Source organism: Lepisosteus platostomus, chromosome 14, assembly GCF_059453375.1.
Source record: "Lepisosteus platostomus isolate fLepPlt1 chromosome 14, fLepPlt1.hap1, whole genome shotgun sequence".
Lineage (NCBI taxonomy): Eukaryota > Metazoa > Chordata > Actinopteri > Semionotiformes > Lepisosteidae > Lepisosteus > Lepisosteus platostomus.
In genome coordinates this window covers 28,934,056-28,949,582 of record NC_142624.1, presented here as the reverse complement: position 1 = coordinate 28,949,582, position 15,527 = coordinate 28,934,056, and the positions used below count along the sequence as shown (strand labels likewise).

At 38.7% G+C, this 15,527-nt stretch overlaps 1 protein-coding gene across 18 annotated transcripts in view; it reads right to left on the bottom strand.

Moving 5' to 3' along the window:
- Positions 1–15,527, bottom strand: part of baz2ba (bromodomain adjacent to zinc finger domain, 2Ba) — an 80,039-nt gene that overhangs the window by 4,736 nt on the left and 59,776 nt on the right. For 9 of the 18 annotated variants that reach the window (XM_088605495.1, XM_088605492.1, XM_088605493.1 and 6 more), the window contains 19 exons: positions 14,858–15,068; positions 14,616–14,708; positions 14,451–14,512; positions 13,522–13,587; positions 12,022–12,087; positions 11,426–11,470; positions 11,151–11,183; positions 9,834–9,899; positions 9,463–9,603; positions 8,372–8,626; positions 7,480–7,694; positions 6,102–6,176; positions 4,622–4,856; positions 4,117–4,179; positions 3,887–4,031; positions 2,890–3,572; positions 2,210–2,489; positions 1,255–1,410; positions 556–716 (listed from right to left, as the gene is read on the bottom strand). In XM_088605495.1, coding sequence (XP_088461621.1) covers positions 556–716; positions 1,255–1,410; positions 2,210–2,489; positions 2,890–3,572; positions 3,887–4,031; positions 4,117–4,179; positions 4,622–4,856; positions 6,102–6,176; positions 7,480–7,694; positions 8,372–8,626; positions 9,463–9,603; positions 9,834–9,899; positions 11,151–11,183; positions 11,426–11,470; positions 12,022–12,087; positions 13,522–13,587; positions 14,451–14,512; positions 14,616–14,708; positions 14,858–15,068 — 3,051 coding nt within the window. The remainder of the gene's footprint in view (positions 1–555; positions 717–1,254; positions 1,411–2,209; positions 2,490–2,889; positions 3,573–3,886; positions 4,032–4,116; positions 4,180–4,621; positions 4,857–6,101; positions 6,177–7,479; positions 7,695–8,371; positions 8,627–9,462; positions 9,604–9,833; positions 9,900–11,150; positions 11,184–11,425; positions 11,471–12,021; positions 12,088–13,521; positions 13,588–14,450; positions 14,513–14,615; positions 14,709–14,857; positions 15,069–15,527) is intronic. The other 9 variants (XM_088605490.1, XM_088605507.1, XM_088605502.1 and 6 more) reach the window with 5 other exon arrangements.

Below are 15,527 nucleotides of genomic sequence, written 5' to 3'. Positions count from 1 at the left end.
CTTTGGGCTCATCCTTACATGACGACATTCCAGCAGGAAAACACACAGCCTCATGTTGCTTGCGTAATGAGACAGTTATGCTGTGGACGCCCAACTAGAGCTCCACTGAATGACTATTTGTGGGATGAGCTGGAATGATGCGTAGCATGTAGGGTTCAGATGCCAGTGAACAGGCAGATACTTGTCCAGAATCTACGAGAAGAGCTTAACAGAAATCCACAGGACTACAACTGCAAACTGGTAAAAAGCATGCATCGCAGATATACAGCTCATATTGCTTCCAAAGAAAGTCACACACACCATTAGCCTGTGACTTTCACTATAGACTCCATGTTGATGAACCCCATTGATGACAAATGTTAATCAGCATAAAGAATTTACTTAAAAAGTCAATGCACCACTTACGGTACATAAAAGATTGGCACCTTCCTGGTAAAACTGATTTTTTTCCCACTAGCGATACATTTCTTTTGATGCCCAGTATATGGAGTGGTCTAAAGCAAATAAACACGTAGCTATTTTATCTTTCTGAGCCGACATGGCTCAGGTATTTACCTTGACTTGCAGGCTAGCAGACGCTACTTTCCTTTCTAGTTCTTCCACCTGCTGGAGAATAGCTATGTCCATTTCCATTGCCTGTTCTTCAACACACCAGCTCTCCAATGTTTCCTGAGTAACCTGGTTTTCCTCATTGTCATTTATCTCAACGATGGCAACTGGCAAGAAAATATAATGCATTTTTACTAGTTAAATAATAAAATATGAACACACCCCTAAAGCAAACATGCAATATAACACACACATTAAGTGTTACTTTAATCTTATATCTGCTCAATTCAATGTTGTAATCTCTTGTAATGGACTTTGGAATGTATACAACACCAAACCAAATAATATTCAATTATTCAATAGGCCCTCTCAAAATATATTTTGGAATCCAGTAATGATGGGTGGAATCCTTTACATTTAGACAGGAACAGAATATATAAATTTTTCTTCCTTGCTGTATTTTACTATATGGCTACGGAGTTGAAAAGGAGGGTAACTGACAAGGAAGGTTATTGTAATTCTAAATATTCTATTTTTTCAGTATAGAAAAGAAAGAATAGTCTTTAGAAGCTTTATTTAAATATGAAGGGGTGCCATCTTATATTATATTTCAAAAAGATTAACTTTTAATACAATAACTAACAATGTAGAAAATGATTGCAAGATCAGCAGAGCACAAAACAAACAAAAGTGAAAAAAATGCACCATCTTTGTTCTTGGCACAGGCTTGGCTGATGTAATCCATGTGTTTCTGAATCTGTTTCTGCAAGGCCTTTTCCCTTATTCCCCTGAAATGCAAAACTTTCACCAGCGCTCTTAGCTCTTCAGCATCTGTTATTCTCCACCATCCTGTCAGCATTTCTGCATCAAAGAGAAAGAAAAGGCAAACATTTTTAACCCTTGGAACAGGAGTGCATCAGAGGTAATACTCAATTTTATAACATCAGAAGCAACTAGCATTTCCATAATTCACTTTCTACAAAAAGTGGTATGCCATTCTCCCCCATCCATAGAAATATTATGACTGATCTGATCAATTTCATGGTAGGGAAAAATTCAGATGAACTAGAATTTAAAAAGAAATTTTAAACAAAGGAAGAATCAGTAATATAGAAAATTGCATCAGTATTACCCTGTACAAAAGGAAAATGTGTTAGCATTAGGTTTGTATTTTGTTAATGAAACCAGGTTTATTTTGAAATACTTTTATATGGACCTAAACTTCCCTACATACTGCTGTACATTATTGCTGTAGTCTTTCACAATCTTCTCTTGCTGCTGAAGACCACAGGTTTCTACCACTTGTCTAGAGAGCTCCAATCCAGTTACGTCTTAAATGTTCCATTAATGCACTTGTTTCTAAAGACTGGGAACACTTGTAAGTTATTCCTCAATGAAACAACTTAATCAAGGGAACTATTTTTCAATTATAGTTTTCAATTATTCTCAATAACTGAAAACATATTTTCCAAATGATTTCTAAACTGTTTAATTTACCAACTCACTTGTAACTGATCCCAGTCTTCCAAATATTTACAAATTATTATTTTAATGACTACTTATGAAACCTGCTGGACCGGGATTCTCCAGAAGCAGAGTTGAAGGGTACCTGCTGTAGACTCTGCATTGGAAGCACTAAAAAGTGAAAGATTTTCTTCACCTTCTGGAATGGGCCTTGGACTGGGGTAATCCACAGGTTTGGCTACCTCCACTGCTGGAGATGGCGCGGATGGGAGCTTCTCATTTTGGGGCACTGGAGACTCACTCTTACTGGTGGAAACACTGGGGACAAGGAAAGGATTGCCATTTCCATCTGCCATTCCAAATCCAGGACCTGATGCTGGTGGCAGGTGGTTACTAGAGAAGGGCAACGTTGGGCTCATAATTCCGGTAGGCCATCCACAAAAAGGGACACTCATTAAGTGTAAACCAGGCTTCACCTAAAGGAAAAAGGGAGAATGCAACATGAACACATAGCTTACAAAGGCATACATCCAGACAGGAGATAAACAGGGGATGATACAATCCCATGATCCCTCAATCACAGTAGGTACAGTAGGCAAACTGGTAACCAAGAGCCTGACTGAGAGAAAATTGTCAATATATACAATATATAAACTGCAACCTCTGAGAATTGAGGGAGATCACTCATATTTGTTTGGTTAAATCATTTATTGGTTTTCTTTCTGCATGCCAATATTTTAACAAGTTTCTTAAATGTTCAGCAGCTAAGTAAGGCAAAGCCAAATACATATTTCAATGGAGACCCTTACTGCATCCAAGTAAATGGGTAATGTTGCAGATAAGACTGTCATAGCTCTAAACCCAAGGGTCAAGTACCTGAAGAGCTGACAATGCAAAGTTATTCATCCCCACAGGATTCTGTGGACTGGCAGACACAGCTGGAGGAGTCGGGGATGGAGAAGGAGACTTAGGCCTCATTGATGACAAGTGAGGAGAGGCAGCAGGAGGGGTTGTGGTACTAGTAAGAGAAGAGTCATCGCATGGTGTTCTGGGCAGAAGACTAAACCAGTGTCCGCTCCTTTCTGTCAGCACTCTGAAAAGCTGGTCATTAGGAAGGATCTGAGAATTGTACATCTTTCCAGGACTGCCGTGGATGGGGCTGAAGAGGTTAGCATTGGAGTCTGGTTTAGAGTCTGGACAGCACTGGGAGGCAGCTGGCTGGGGGCTGGGCAACACCTGCTGTGAGTTAGAGTGAGTCGGCGAAGAAATTATGGCAGGGATGTTGGCTGGGCTGCTTCCGTTCTGCTTCTGGTTCAGGGCGTCCGACTCGGGTGACATTTTTGCTACTTCCAGGAGTTTGCTGAGTTTAGAAAAGGAACCTGGTTTCTGCAAGAAGAGGTTAGGGTTATCGGTGTCCTTCCCCTCTTCCTGGCCCACGGCGCTGCTGAAGCTGAGGTCGAGGTTGATGTCCAGAGGTTTCTCTTCCGTTACCTCCTCTTTGATCTGGATCGTTTCTGCATTCTTCAGCCTTTCCCGTTCTTTCTCCAGTTCTTCTGGTCCTAAAACACACACAATTTAATATGCTTTGGCAAACAGCTAGAGGTAAGGGCATGTACAAATTTGTAATAAACAGAATTTCAATTAAACCAGCCCTAAAGCTGCAATATGAACTAGTAGTACCTACATGAAATCATACTTCAGTGGACATTAAATTGTATTATAAACATGCAAAATTCGATGGGAGTTTATTCTGGCCCTTCCATGATTGCTTAATCTGCATTACCAGTGAGATATGCAATTTGTTTCTTAAAATGGTTACTTAAGCCATCACTTCAGAAAACATACATCAAGAAATTCGCAGGTTTGCCCTTACCTTCCCCACTTTCCATAGCCTCAACAAAAATTCCGCCACACTGAGGTAGCACCCAATATCGCCGTTTATAGCGATCCTGGCCAAACATCATAGACCGCAAGGAATGAGATGCTTCGAAGAGCTTTCTTCGGAACTGGCTCTGTTGCTGAACAAGCACAAACAAGACGTTTTTCCTTTTCTTTCTCGCAAAACTCAAAGACTCTTGCTTTTGTTTTTCCGACATTACTCACCTTTGTCAGTTTTTCAATCTGCTTCTCCAGCTCTTCAACAGTAGCTGCCTGGTCCCCATCATCCTGCAACAACATAAACAACAGATTTACTCAATTTCACAGATCCTCATTACCACAAATCTGTGCAATATTAATCAAACAAAGGCTGGACTACTGCTCACGAGAGCCTATAAAATTACCCCACTGAGTAATAAGACATTTTAACATCATTCTAGGTACTGTATACTTCAGAAATCATTATTCTACTAACTCACATTTGTGTTGCTTCCCATAAAACAAATGCACTCTCACTATGTATCTGTAGGTTTGTATACTTTTTCCATATACAAAGATGTTAGATTGTGTTTAGCCAGCAAACTCAAACTGCCTATGGAAAATCTTTGTGTTCTGTTTTTGGGAATTGTTTTTCCCCAAATACAAACAGGATTTTGGTGGTGACCAGGCTGAGGTCATTCTAAAAGCAGGGCTATCGCTACAGGGGTAAAGAAGTGAAGAGCTAGTGTACCTCTTCTTCGCAGGTTTCCGCTTTCTTTCCTTTCTTGTCTTCCTCGTCCTCATCGTCATCCTCTCCCTGGTCCTCACTGTCCTCATCCTCGTCTTCATCCTCGTCGCTGTCCCCTCCTTTCCGCTTGCGTTTCCGCCCCGCCGAGGGTGTGCCCAGGGCCTGCTGTTCCTCCCCACCCTCGCCCCCTGTGCTCGAGTCTCTCTTCCCAGTCTTCTTGGCATGAATTATTCGCAGCCTGAACAGACAGGATAGGGTATCTATTTTCAGTCGGATTTTGATAATATTTCTTAGAAAATAATTAAATTACAGGGAAGAAAGTTAATATATATAATGGTATTTCTAATGTTTTACCCATGCATAAAAGGGAGACAAAACTGAGTCAATTTAGTACAGACCAATAAGTCTCACTCCTATTCCATGTAAGATTATGGAAATGATAAGTACATCTAAATGGATATATGGCAATAGGAGTCTAAGTAATAGCATGGATTTAAGAAAAAGTTGTTAGAATTCTTTGATCAAACAACAGCAGTAATGGATACAAATAAAGTGTCTGATAGGGTATATATTTTCATTAGGCTTTCGATTATAATTCTTAGAAAATGATTAAATTAAAGGCAAGCAAGTTAATATAAATAATGGTCATTGATTATTGAAAAGAAAACACAGAGTACAGATATGGGGCCAATTCCCAGGCTCAGGCAATGGAATCAGTGAAGTACCACAGGGTCCAGTGATATTTCTGATTTCTATCATTTACACAGGTGTAATTAGTAAACTAGTCAAGTTGCATATTGTATCAAAGATGAGAATTAGCCAACACTGTAGAATGAACAAATAAAATTCAAAGTTTTAGAGTTAATAATATCTTAGAGATTATGTTTAATATAGACAATACAGAATGTTAAATGCATTTAACAAAATTAAATATAAAATGGAAAACAATGAGTAGCTACCAATGAAATGATAAAAGAAAATAGGAAAGGCTACAAACCAGAGGTCATTCGGCTCATCTGGCCTGCTGGGCAGTTCGGTTAAAAGCTCATACAGTACATAGTAACGCAAGCTTAATTGCTTTTCTGGTTTAGTCTAAAAGTTAATGTTATTCCTGACACCTACAGTATGTGTATTTTGGAAAGCTTCAGCAGTAATCCAAGTGTCATGCATTTTTCCCAAGTACAGATAAACTTTATGTGCTTGTATTTTTAAGGAAACTGATCCTAAGGGAATTATCACCTTCTTCAAAAGACCAACTTAAGTGAAAAATGTTGGGCCATCATTTTCCTGTGCGTCACTTGTAGAACATGTAATAATACTGGGGTACTTTATGTGGCTGCGCCATTAAATCACAAGCAAGTGGTTAAATTGTAAGAAAATCTTTAAATAATTGTGTAATATATGCGACCCAGATACGGACATTGTGACAACATAAGCAAAGAGACCCAAATTTACTTGATAATTACTGTGAAAATGTACTTACTTGCGGAGCTTGCCTTCCACCACCCATTTGTCTCGTCTTAAGTTAGACATATGATCAATGTTTTTGTCAATCTCACTGGAAAAAAACATCAGAAGAACTGTTATGCCTACTTTTTGCTTCCACCACACAATTTAAACACTGTGTTCTTGTATTCTTCAAACAAGTGTTCTTTTATTCCTTTCTTCTGTGTTTAATACCAATGACATTAAAAATTCAGATGCCCATGAATAAAATAGGGCACACTGCCCTTCAAGCTTTTTCTTTTACAGTTTAATTTTAGGATGAACACTTAATTAAGCTTTTAGTCAGTATGGACAAGAACATGACTGATAGGAATAACCAAGTACCGCTATATATACAAATAAATACATAGCAAGTGAGAAGGAAAAAATCATCTCTAGATCCTGTGCAAAGGAACAAAGAATCACACATCTCAAAAGAATTTAAATTTTGAATGCAGAAGCCTTTTATATGTTATGGTATAAAACTACTACTTCAGCACATGGGGTACGTAATCAATGATTGGAAATAATATGTGAAAAAAACAGTACAATTCTGAATTTCTGAACCTTTGAATAAATGAACAAGCTGGTGAATACAAGAAGTCTTCAGAATAACTGTCAATCCAAGCATTTTCTAACCACTTTTTCCAATTCAAGGTCACAGTGGAGGCAGAGTCTATCCCAAGCAATGGTACAGTATACCCTGGACAGGACAGCAGTCCATCGCAGGGCTGACACACTGATATGGACACGCATACAAGTATACCTAGGGCCTAGAGCAATGCTAACCGCTATGCCACTGTGGCCCCCAGTCAGAATAACAACAATTTCCATAAGGCTCTAATTTCATCTTCTAGCATACATCTCTCAATAACCGTCATCCATGACAAGGACATTTCTCACTTCTTTGTAGTGCTTCATTTACCCACATTTTACAATGCTGACTTAGAAAAATGTTATGAAGAAAACTGCATGTTTCAGAGTCACTAAAATCAATTACCATTCTGACTAGCTGCAAGAATGTAATTGCTGAATACAGAGTGTACCCATTGTATTAAATGAAATACTGAGTCATATTTACCGAAAGTTCTGCCAGCTGAACCAATTAACACTTTGCATGCCTCACCAGAAATCAGAATTCTGTTTACACTATAGTTTGATAATGACCACAGACTTTGCAGACAGATTAAAATCTAGTTGTTTTTTTTGTCTCACGGAGGAGCAGTGTGAGTATAAAGGAAAAAACCCATACTACCTGAATTCTCCAAGGACCAGAAACTGAAACCACCACTTTAGCACGCAAGTGCATAAATAACACTCCAGTGAGTACTGAATGCTGGAGCCTTAATTTGGTATCAAGTTCTGCAGTGTCTTACCTCACTACACTTTTACTGCATGCCAGCTCATTTACAAGAAATGCCAGCACTGAGGCTTTCTGTGCTGGAGTGTGTGCCTGGAAGGCTTTGGTCTTCAGGCTCTCGGTCAGTTCTGTCTGAACGCAGTGGGCCTCCATGTAGATCTGTAGAATCTCTGAAACGTTATCCCTGTTTATCCCAACGTTTGTCAGATGGTCTCCCAAAGCTGTTTTGGCCTTGAAATTGGAGATAAAAAGTTTTAAGTAACAGCAGGGCTTTTCTTTTGCAACTGTTCTTTAAAAAAATAAATACTGCCATTTAATACTTTATAATATGAACCAGTCAGTGGCATTCCTTTGAGAAATACTAGACGGCCAAAAAGAAGTGTGACTAATGTTTCTTGATTAGCATGGTTAAACTCCTTATGATGCGTATTTTCTGAATGTGACCTTCTCTCCCAAAATCAAGCTCTTGAAGGTTAAATTGTAATGTTAATTAATTAATCTCATTGACTATCTCTAAAAAAGAGGCAACATGTTTTATTTCCACAACTTTGGAGATATAACCAAAGATATAAGACGTTACCAGATTGAAAAACTTTGGCTTCAGACTAAAGCCGGGTCACATTTTCACCACTGTAGTGACTGACCAGCTGTTGAAGTTATATTCAGAGGAATGAAATTTGTGGCTTAGACTTCAGTAATAACTGTACTTTCTATTTGTACTTTTGGAAGCAATACGTGGATGAGACGTTCCTAAACATTTTGATGGAAATTTCCCAGAAAATACTTTCTATTTTACAGCACATTTTGAACTACAAGAAAATGACTCATTATGATTGTGATGATCGAGATTAATTTAGGACATCGTTAAGAGACTGCAACATAGAACTCCGACGTGAAGCCTTCCTTACTCGATGCCCAGGTGGCAGTCCGGGATCGCACACCACCGCAGACAGCAGTCTGACGAGCAGGTCCTGCACCTCTCCCATACTGTCTCCTACGTTCAGCAGCCCCTCCTGCAGCACACTCAGACTGGGTACGTCCACGCTGATGTCAAAGCCCAGAACCTTCCCGAAATTCCGCAAAAACTGCACCACCATGAGGCAATCCGAAAACGTGCTCCCTGGTAAAACCAGTCCGGGAATACGAGACAGCTCTGGAAGAGGCTGCAAATTAAAATAAAGTGATTCAGCAGTTTACTCTTTGATACAGCGGTTCGTCCATCACCACTTGAGATATCATTAGGGAACAGAATGGCCATATATACTTAAATACATTAGCAAGTCAATCCTGCCCCATTCTTGACATCTCGTCACAACACAATTTTTCCCTGATGCAGAAATGTTTGAACGTGAGGGATTAATCGATACAACCAATATAATGTAAAAAAAATTAAAATTGCATTACGGATATAGCACTTCTGTGATGCCAAATCTCACACCACCCAGCTAATAGCTTTCATAGATTCCTCTGTTTCTGCCAGTCTCCTATGTTAAGTCTAATATGTGTTATTGATTTACAGGTGAAAATCCTGTACATGTTTTTAAATAGTCTTTTATTAAATGTCAATACCAATAGCCACTTGATGGCAGCATTTTGTACTAATACGATAGTAAGGAAAAAGTTACTATTTTGAATATCATGCTTTTCCACCCATCTGCTTCTCTATGTATAATATTATTGTGAGAGCAGAGTGCAGATATTTAACGAACATAACAGGTATTTTCAAGCATTTGTGCCTCAAGAACTCAATGTATATCATATACATAAACATTCTTATGGTCCACTACTAAAATAAAGCAGGTTTGATAACTATTGGATTTATTAATGACCAGACAATACTACATGCTCTTTGCCTCATAAATCCTAAGTATAACCTTAGTTTATCCTCCAATGTCCAATGCTCAATCAAAAGCATTGACACAGTTTAATAAACATAGAACTTTGTAATGTGCTTAAAATAGTGGGGTTCATTTATTACATCAATTAGAAATGTGATTACCTTATGATCTGCTAAGCACATATCTTCATTTGGCTTCTTCATCTCCTTAGCAATTTCCAGTTCCAGTCTCCTAAGTTCCAATTTTCTTTCCTTGTTTAACCGTTTCTCATCCCTCTTCTCCTGCTTCAGTCGCTCTTTCTCCTTGAACATATTACAGACAAGTTAACAGTTCATGCTATCAAGGATTATACCGTTATAATTTCGCCAGACACTAGGGCTTGTTTCTAAATTGCAGCACTTCTTTCAAAGAAAATCGCTTTGAGCAAGATTCTTAGTTTTGTTCACAGTTCATATATTTTCAAAGAAGAAATGCTGGCTCTGAAGCTGCACCGTTGTTTCCAAGAGAGGCAGCTAATTAGGAAATCACTTACCTCTGCTTTCTTGCGAGCCTCCATTGCTTTCATTAACATCATGTGCTGCCGTCTTCTCTCCCGCTCCTAGCGGAACAGAAAGAACGTTGTCAGGGTGAAACAGCCGGAGTGAAAGCACTTGAACGTGAACATAGAACACAACAGCTGACTTCAATACAGCATGTTTAGCGAAAAAAAAGACAAATCACGTAAATAATGGCCAAGTTTGTGTATGTTTTAGTTGAAGTTTAGAAGGCAATATAATGACAACCAAAAGCAAAAGGGGAAAGCAACAGATGTGAGGACAGTGTCAAAAACAGAAGCATACGCTTTAAGTTAGGGTCAGCTGTGATGCTTCCTCATAAGCCGGCAGATACAAAAGCAAAATGGTTGGCTGGTACAGATCAGTTATGTTACATCTGCTACGAAAAAAAAATAGAATTTACACAAGAGGCTGCTAGTTATTTTTGGTTTTCTGTGTATGGCAGTAGAACTGCTTAAAAAATAAACCAAAAGAGTTGCAGATACAGGAACTTATACATTTTCAATGCCCCTCTTACCAAACAGCATTGTAACAGAGCGGGCCTTAAGTTACATGGTGTTAACATTATTCCTGTGTGCACTGATTTTGCTTAAAGGTTCCAAGGCAGATGACGTGCAGGGAGCAATATCAAGCCTGTGATGCTTGCAGATGGGCGCTGAAATTATATTGTGTTCCCGGTGTACTGCTAGATTCAATATGGCATGGGTTTATAGCAATGTTGTCATTGCCCATCTTAAGGCTAATGTAGGCTAAGTGAACATGACTTAAGTTGTGAAAATAAAAAAAAAGTCTCAATTAAAAATAAATTTTCCAAAAAAAGGAAGGGACACTTCCTCCTGGAGTATTATGATCTGAACTGGGCTCAGAAACCAAAAGGGTAAACAACCAGGCCTCTAAAATGACAAACTAGTAATTTACTAGCTGAGAACTGAATGGACATGTGATTTTCTCCTTAGACAAACACTGACTACATTCATACTGGAGTTCAAGCAATAATAATTACAAGAATAATAATGTAATGGATGACATTTATCACTGAAGTGTAATTTGGAACATGAAAATATGGATTGCAGCCTATAATATAATTGTAAAGAAACAAAAAGTAATTAACAATTTATGAAAAGTCAATTGTATTTCTTGGACACATAGAGCAGATGTATGCAATGCACTGTGCTGTAAAGCCATGCAGAAGAATGTAGTATGACAGCAGCCAGTGCTACACTTTATGCATTGCTATGACAACCATATCACAACCAATTCACGATGCGGTGTTAGATGTACAAAAATAAACATACCCATACCATATCTAGTCTATGCCTCTCCAACTCCTGGTAGAAAGAGTTGGCAAAGTATTATGAAACAGAAATCACAAAGTCATAAAAACCAGTTTATTAGAAAAAACACACCCCAAGAGACATCCCAATACCAAAAAGCAAGGAAATTAACAAAAGAAAACCACAAAGGAGTTCAAATAGAACAAATATGTAGTTAAAAGGCCCCAAAAAAGGTTTAAATCAGAAAACTGTTTAAGCGCCATGTCAGATGACGTGCTAAACTGAAGGATACCTACCTGGTGCTTCAACAAAACTGCCTGTTGTCGTCGCATTTCCTTCTCCTTGAAACAAAAACAAAACCAAATAAAAATCCACACATACCTGATTTTTGTTATTAAAACAGAAGACACAAATACACAATAATGTTTCTCCCTCTTTATTTCACTGGGAATTCAAGCGAAAACATTTTTTTCCTTTTTTCCCCCGTTTGACAGCAAAAAGATTGACAGTCTTACAGTTGAGCCAAGTTTGAACTAATGTGAAATGGAAATGACCCAGTCATTTCAAAACTGTTTGACATATGGTGGAGGTAAACTGAGCTCTGAATTTTGATGTCCTCTATGACACTGATTTACATAGAAAACACAAGCTCACAGTGTCAACAAAACTCACTTCACCTGAATCTTGAGAGGAAATTTTAGCTTCAATAAACATTATTTTGTATTCACTTAAAAATATGACAATGAGGCACTTGAGCACAGAAACATGTACGGTAAAAAAAAAACAGAAAAAAAACAGGCATGTTGCTTGATGTAACAATGATTGTTTTATTCAGATTACTCACAGTCTTCAGTTTTCCCCCCAAAAGTCTTTGCGGCCCATCTAAACTAACCTTTGTTCGTTTCTCAGCTTCCAAAATTTTGGCATTTGCTGCTTCTTCCTTCTTTTTCCTTTTAGCCTGTGCATGCAAAACAGGTCTGGAGGTCATGCAACAGTACCACTAACAGCTGTAAAACATCTCAGTCTACAACACATCAACATGCTTCCAAAGATTAAGACAACAAACCAGAAAAAAAACTGACAATACTTTGTGCTTGAATAAAACACTCTAACTGCTGTGGACCTAATGCTGTAGTGTTGGCATGATACCAAACTAAAGCTATTCAAGCATACATTCTTAACAATAGAAGAGTTGATGTAAGATCTTGTGAGGACACCCTATTCCCCTTATGTTAGGTTTATGAAAAAGATTAACATTAAAAGATATTCTTAAAATCATACCATGCAAGCACTACAGAAAGTACAGAAAGACAACTGACATCATAAACATACCACTGTGCTCATTACTTCATCCTCCATACTGAAATAAAACCTGGACAGTTTTTTTTTTAATCAGGGCTATTCCAGAATCAAAATTAAAAAAGCAATGCTTATGAATTTCTTTCTCTTCAGCAAGTAGATATTTTAGGTGTTATTTTTATGTTTTATAGTTTAGAGAAATATAAACTATGGCCATGAATGTCATGTACAGCAAGACATCAAAACACTCCCCTGTCAAGAAGGTATCGATCCTAAAAAACAGTAACGTATGGAAGGTCTTCCATTTATTAAAATGAACATACTTTATAATATTTGTGATATTTACGACTCTGCTTTCATATAACGCTAGATTAACTTCCAAGGATCTGCATAGAGCAATATATCTGTTCCATTGTAAATAAACCAGATGTTAATCTGCTTTTATTCCAGGCTCAATCACTTAAAAGCTGACAGCAGAGATTCTCTTTTGTCTGTGTCTCCTGCAAACAATCAACAGACCACTTGGGAAACGTTTATAAAATGCGAAGGGAGACTATGGTTTCAAACTTATTTGCTTCCATTTTGAACCTTTAAAAAATAAACAAAAAAAAAAACCTAACCAGCGAGTCATACAAAGGAGAAAAACTGAGTGAGAATAAATTACGTAAAATTTAAATATGTAATTACAAGCTGTGAAAAATCCTGTTAAGAATGGCTTGCCAACCGTGTCAACTCAAATTTGATTTAGGTCTGCTAAAACAGTTTGGAGCTTCTATAATTGTATGTGTATGGAAAACAGCATTTTTTCCCCCATCTACTTATGCAAAACTGTTGCAATTGTCTGACAAAAAAAATCCTTTATGTACAATTTACCCATGGTGTGAAGAGGCAAAGACAGACTTTTAATATTCAGTACTAGTAACACTAAAGCCAATTTAGTGTTGGGCCCATGTAAAATTATGCATAAGACATAACACAATCTGCAACAACATGATTCAGGAATAGCCCTTAGTAGTTTTCAAACATTCACGCCCCAAGCAAAACATGTATTTTAAGAATGCTACTGCTATGTTTAACCTCCTTTTGGACATACCTCAAGAATCTGCTGTGCTCGAAGCTCCTTTTCCATTCTTATTTGCTGAATTCGTTTGATCTTTTCCTGTAAAGTACGTAAATGAATTAAAAGTAATGCCATGGAGATTAAAGAGGTGTAGAGCTGGAAGTGAGCATCATGTTCTTTGCAATGGCAAGTGAACTCCAGAGGAAAAGTAGATCTTTTTGAATTGAGTTGAAGAAGCTATTAAAAGCTCTGAATGAGGCTTATTATTCGCTTACAAAAAAGAAACTTTCCTTTTAAGATCTTTCAGGAGATATCACACTGATGTGTAAGTACTTTGTAGAATGGCTTGGGTTAAAAATTAGAACATCTGAACGAATAACTTATCTACATCCTGACACAAACTAACACAGAAAGTCATGAAATATCGCTTCAAAAATTTTTTCAGCTGTGTGGGATCCTCTAATTTTGCAGTGAAATACATTCTCGCTATTATATTACAACACTGACAGGGAATACCTCCAGGAATGAGGTATTAGGAATTTGTCTTTTCGCAGACCCCAACTTGCTCTCCATGAGACCCACAGACAGGGAGAGAAGCCTGGGGTCAGAGCACAGGGTCAGCCATTTATACGGCGGATCTGGAGCAGTTGGGGTTAGGGGCCTTGCTCAGGGGCCAAATGGAGTAGGATTCCTCTGCCGGCCGCAGGATCCGAACTGGCAACCTTCCAGCCCCAGGCGCAGATCCTTAGCCACAGAGCCACTGCACCACCCCAAAACATTGAGCTCCCTTTGCCGTGATATCGGTGTCAAAATGTGTTGTCTGCTTCTAGATCCGTCCAAATCAAACTACCAAGCTGACTGAAAAACTGACATTTAAAAGAAGATTCTATGCTTGAAATTCCACTTGACATTTTTTAAAAAAGGATGGATTTCTATGAAGACAACTGTCAAGCGCTACATACCTGTTGTTTCAGAATCTTTATTTGCTCTTTCTGTTTCCGCTTTTCCTCAGCTGCCATGATTGCTAAAAGACAGGATAGAGGGTTTTTTGCAACAAAAACTGCATGACATTAAACCTGATCTGAAGGCAGACTGCTCTACGATGCCACAGGAAGTTAGCTGCATACCTTGCTGTTTCCTTGCCTCTTTAGCAGCTCGTGCCAAAGCTTGCTTTTCAAGTTTCCGCATCAGTTTGATCTGAGCCGCCTGTCTAGCAATTTCTGCATTAAAAAAAAAAAAAGAGTTTAGCTTGCAACCTCTGAAATGGTGGTGGTGGTGGTGGGGGGGGGGTGTGACTGAATGAAAATGAAACCTGTAAATCCCACCGACTGAGGAGATAGCAAAAAAAATCGGGAATTAAAATTTGCACCTTGAGCTTCCAGTTTGCGGAGAAGCTTGGCATCGGCGGGGCTGGGGAACTCGGTGGCCCCCACGTTGGGGGGCCGGCCCTTCCTGCGCTTTGTTCTGGAGCCGTCACCAGAGCGCTGGCGCTCAGGGTTTGGGGGGCGCCCCCGACGCCCCTCCATCGCGCGAATACGAGGAATGACTTCCTCCTCCTTCAGTAAAGTCCACTGCATGCCCTTCAACAGAAGAAAGGGGTCGAGTGTCCCTGTTACAACGCTTTTCACCAACAGCGCACGAGCCATCTACCCTGTCTGACTACAGAAATTCACTACATTCCAGCATTTTGAGAAACTGCCATTAGAAATCTCTCCAGCATCTGACAAAGTATTAGACTAGAATTAAAATTCCCTATCACACCTAATAATTTCACTGATTATTTTTACAAAAAAATAAACAAAAGTATTTCTACTTCTAGGTAGAATGAATGGATTCTAAAAACGAAGTGCATCTCAAGTACTTTTTTCTAGCTCATCTCTTACTAGGGGGTCTGGTCGTACTGTTGACTGCTGTATTCTTTCAACAAAGAGCCATCATGTTCCCAGTCTCATTTTTGGTTACCATTTACCTCTAGTTACGCTATATTTTCCACTTGTCCTTGGTAAACGTTAGGCTAATACCTGTGAAAGTAATGTAAG